Consider the following 4,661-nt stretch of genomic DNA (forward strand, 5'->3'; position numbering starts at 1 on the left):
CCTTTTATAAACAAAAGCGCCTGGTGAGTGTGCTGACTCCTACCAGTGGCTCCTTGGCATTGCAGTGCCAAGGGTGCGCTTCGCCAATGACGACCGGCACCGCCTGGCCTGCTGTTCACTCGATGGTAGCATCTCCCTGTGTCAGCTGGTGCCCGCTCCACCCACCGTGCTCCGTGTGCTGCGGGGCCACACCCGTGGTGTCTCCGATTTTGCCTGGTCCCTCTCCAATGACATCCTCGTGTCCACCTCACTCGATGCTACCATGCGCATCTGGGCCTCTGACGACGGCCGCTGCATCCGGGAGATCCCTGACCCCGATGGCGCTGAACTCCTCTGCTGCACCTTCCAGCCGGTCAACAACAACCTCACTGTGGTCAGGCTCCAGGGCGCCATCGCTGAGGGCGGGGTGCTGGGCCAGGAGAGCTGTTCTAGGGCATCAATGTGGGGGGATCCCCTCTAGTCCATCGCCATAGTCCCCTGGTGGTCAGATTCAGACGGAATCCATTCAGAATGGGGACATGCAGTTCTTGGTTTGGGATGGCCTCACTGTGGTAGACACCAGGGGTGACCAGTCACGGGGCAGGGTCAGGGGTCTGCCACCCCATCTGCAGTAGGCCTTCCATTTCCTGCAGGGGCTGCTGCTTGTGGAGCAGGATGACTAGATGGAAACCTCATCTCGTCTCAGTGGAAGCTCCATTGAGGGCCGACCCTAGGATAGAGAGTCAGAGGGCGGGCAGTGGGGGAAGGAAATGAAGTCTGGCTTGGCCCTGAGAGGGAGTAGAGGGGGAACTGGCTGAGTGAGCCTGTCTCCAGGATCCCTTTAGATGTAGAAGCAGCCCCCACCCCAGTGGGATCAGGCTCCAGGAAGGACCAGCAAGGGAGCTCTTACCATGGGCCTAGGATGGCCCTGTGACCCCTGTAGTCACTGCCGTGCTGTGTGCTCTGGTCAGATTATCAGAAGGGCTGGCTCAGGAGGATTATGGGCCTGGGTCACCTCTAGTCTACCCACCATGGCCCTACTGGACTCAGACTCCAGCAGAGAGAAGCGGGTCCCATTAATAGCAGCCCCACAGTGGTCAGACTCAAGGAGGGACCGGCTGGGAGCAGGATGATGGTTTGTGGGTCTCATCCATAGGTGGGGAATGCCAAGCAAAACCTGCATGTCGTCAACATCTCCACGGGCAAGAAGGTGAAGGGTGGTTCCAGCAAACTGACAGGCCGTGTCCTGGCACTGTCCTTTGATGCCCCTGGCCGGCTGCTCTGGGCAGGGGATGACCGAGGCAGTGTTTTCTCCTTCCTCTTCGACATGGCCACAGGTAGGCAGGCCCCAGGCCCACATCCGGGTGTTGGCACTCCCGCCCTCCTGGTACACAGCCCTCACCCTTACTTTTGCCTCCTCTCCCCTCCATTGTCGCAGGGAAGCTGACCAAAGCCAAGCGCCTGGTGGTACATGAGGGCAGCCCTGTGACGAGCATCTCTGCCCGCTCCTGGGTCAGCCGCGAGGCCCGGGACCCCTCGCTGCTCATAAATGCTTGCCTCAACAAGCTGCTGCTCTACAGGTGGGTCTCCCTCCTCCGGCCTCCTCCCTCCTCCAGCTTACTTCACTGAATGAGGAAGTCCAGTCTCCTCCTCCCCTTTCCCCTCCTCAACTTCATATTATGATGACCTCAGTAGTAGCAGTAAAAAGTAATGGCAGCCCTGGCCGGTTTTGCTCAGTGGCTAGGGCGTCGGTCTGTGGACTGAAGGGTCCCGGGTTCAATTCTGGTCAAGGGCACATGCGCGGGTCGCAGGCTCGATCCCCATTAGGGGGTGTGCAGGAGGCAGCCGGTCAAAGATTCTCTCTCATTGATGTTTCTCTACCTCTCCCTTCCTCTCTCTGAAATCAGTAAAAATGTGTTAAAAAAAAAAAAAAGTAATGGCAGTAGCTAGCAGTTAGGTAGCAGTTACTGGGGCCAGGTCCTATTCAAAGCACCTCATGCATATCACCTCATTTAATCCTCAACAGCTCTGTGAGGTGGGTGCTGTTATCATGTCCATTTTATAGATGAGCAAACTGAGGCATAACATTGACTAGGGACCCATAGAACAGTGACTCGTTTTCCCTTTTTTTTTTTTTTATGAAGAGGAGGAAGAAGGAGGTTTACTGTCCTCACTCACATATATCATGTTACTCAAATGCAGTTCTTAGCCTGGGCCACATGTTGGAATGACCTGAAGGGCTTCAAAAATCATGGCCAGGCCCAGCCGGTGTGGCTCAGTGGTTGAGTGTCAACCTAGGAACCAAGAGGTCACAGTTCAATTCCCGGTGAGGGCACATGCCCGGGTTGTGGGCTCAGTCCCCAGTAGGGTCAGTGCAGGAGGCAGCTGATCAGTGATTCTCTTTCATTAATCTCTCTCTCTCTCTCTCTCTTCCATCCTGAAATCAATATAAATAATATTTTTTAAAAATGTCATGGCCAGGCCCCACTCCAGGCCAGGGATTTCCTTTTTCTTTTTCATACATTTTTATTGATTTCAGAGAAGAAGGGAGAGAGAGATAGAAACATCAATGATGAGAGAGAATCACTGATCAATTGCCTCCTGCATGCCCCACACTGGGGATTGAGCCCACAACCCGGGCATGTGCCCTGACCTGACTGGGAATTGAACCAGTGACCTCCTGGTTCATAGGTCGATGCTCAACCACTGAGCCATGCCAGCCGGATGGGGCCAAGGATTTCAGAAGCTCTGGAGCAAGCTGGGCATTAGTATGTTAAAAAGTTCCCCGAGTATTATCCAGCTATGTCTGAAGACCACTGCCTGACAGGATGCTTGCCATTTTACTATTTTATTTGTCTTCTCCTTTGAAACTTTTAATTTAAGTGTACTCCTAAGTTTTTTGCCTCTTTCCCCCATCCTCTGCCTTCTCTCTTCCTCGTTTCTGCCATCTTGGCCACTGCCTGCCACAGTTGAGCATGTTAACTACTTTGAATGTTCCATTCCACACTTTGTTCCCTCTCCCATAGTCCTCTGCGCGCACACACCCACAAAGGAGGGTCATTGTTTTATGGATGTGGGTTCCTTCTGCACCCTTTCCCGCATCTCTCTTTTCTCACCAAACGATGCCTATGGACCACCTGCAGTAGCTTTGGTTCCTTCCTTTGAACAGCCGTGTGGTGGGCACAGTACACCGGTGCCATAGTGTAGTCAGCCATTTCTTCTCTGTGCCCATCTGAGCGCCAGAGCGCTTAGAGACCCTTGGGAAGAGTAACTACTGAATTACAGCACAGAGGCTCTCTCAGCGGTTCTCAACCTGTGGGTCGAGAACAATGAAAATACATCCTGCCTATCAGATATTTACATTACTATTCATCACAGTAGCAACATTACAGTTATGAAGTAGCAACGAAAATAATTTTATGGTTGGGGGTCACCACAACACGAGGAACTGTATTAAAGGGTCACGGCATTGGGAAGGTTGAGAACCACTGGATAGAGTGTTCAAACGGTCACTAAACCCCACACCAGCCATGCTTTCCAGGTTGACACAGTCATCTCAGGACTGGATTTCATGAACCTTGAAAGAACTCGGTGCAGGGACAGGGACACGGACTAGCACAGCACGCATCCCCCTCGGGGCCAGAGGCTGCGCCTGACCCGCTCTCATTCTCCCTCAGGGTGGTGGACAACGAGGGGACCCTGCAGCTGAAGAGGAGCTTCCCCATTGAGCAGAGCTCACACCCCGTGCGCAGCATCTTCTGCCCCCTCATGTCCTTCCGCCAGGGCGCCTGTGTGGGTGAGTCCCATAGGGTTGGGTGTCTGGGTGGCCGGGGACAAGCAGACACCAGGCTGGTGCTGATCTGGCTCAGACATCATGACACCCTGAGACCTCTCCTACCCTACCAGCCTTCCACTTTGAACACAGAGCCCCAACCAGCTCAGAAACCTCACGGCATGAGGCATGGGCCTCCCAAAGAGCTGAGAGACCTCAGTCTCTAGATGTAGAACCAAAAGGGCCATCTAGGAATGGGTCCCCCTACCCCCCAGGCATGCTGGGACCTCAGAGACTTCCCCCTGGGTCACCCCACCTCCTGCAACACCTGCTGAGGGCCTCTCCTTCCCACCTGCGCAGTGACGGGCAGCGAGGATATGTGCGTGCACTTCTTCGACGTCGAACGGGCAGCCAAGGCTGCAGTGAACAAGCTGCAGGGCCACAGCGCCCCTGTGCTGGATGTCAGCTTCAACTGCGACGAGAGCCTGCTGGCTTCCAGTGACGCCAGCGGCATGGTCATCGTCTGGCGGCGGGAGCAGAAGTAGGAGCCTCCTGGTCCTGCCATGCCCACCTTCCCACCCAGCCCATGCTCCAGCCTTGTGTTTGTAAATAAAGTTCCTGTGTTCATGCCCATGGCTGGCTCCCAGGGCGGCTGGGGACGGGAGAGGGGAGAGGGCAGCTCTGGGATCAAAATGGGATGGGGTTCACTTATTCATTCATTCATGCATGTGCTGATTTATTTTCTCATTCAACAACCATTTACTGACTCTCTGCCTTGTCAGAGGCACCACTTTGAGGGTTTTACAGTCGTGCATTGACATTACTAAGTGTGTACTGTGGGTCAGGAACTGTTCTAGGCTCAGGGGGTAAGCTGTGGCCTAAACTGACAAATCCCTGCCCTCCTGGGCTC

At 54.4% G+C, this 4,661-nt stretch overlaps 1 protein-coding gene across 3 annotated transcripts in view; it reads left to right on the forward strand.

Annotated features, from left to right (window-relative positions):
• The window catches only part of WDR13 (WD repeat domain 13), a 14,772-nt gene extending 10,388 nt beyond the window's left edge, over positions 1–4,384 (forward strand). For all 3 annotated transcript variants that reach the window (XM_015560746.1, XM_006758864.1, XM_006758863.1), the window contains 5 exons: positions 66–373; positions 1,136–1,316; positions 1,418–1,559; positions 3,657–3,775; positions 4,112–4,384. In XM_015560746.1, coding sequence (XP_015416232.1) covers positions 66–373; positions 1,136–1,316; positions 1,418–1,559; positions 3,657–3,775; positions 4,112–4,296 — 935 coding nt within the window. In that variant the 3' untranslated portion in view covers positions 4,297–4,384. The remainder of the gene's footprint in view (positions 1–65; positions 374–1,135; positions 1,317–1,417; positions 1,560–3,656; positions 3,776–4,111) is intronic.
• Positions 4,385–4,661: the final 277 nt, after the last annotated feature.

Source organism: Myotis davidii, unplaced genomic scaffold, assembly GCF_000327345.1.
Source record: "Myotis davidii unplaced genomic scaffold, ASM32734v1 scaffold855, whole genome shotgun sequence".
In the NCBI taxonomy this organism is placed as follows: domain Eukaryota; kingdom Metazoa; phylum Chordata; class Mammalia; order Chiroptera; family Vespertilionidae; genus Myotis; species Myotis davidii.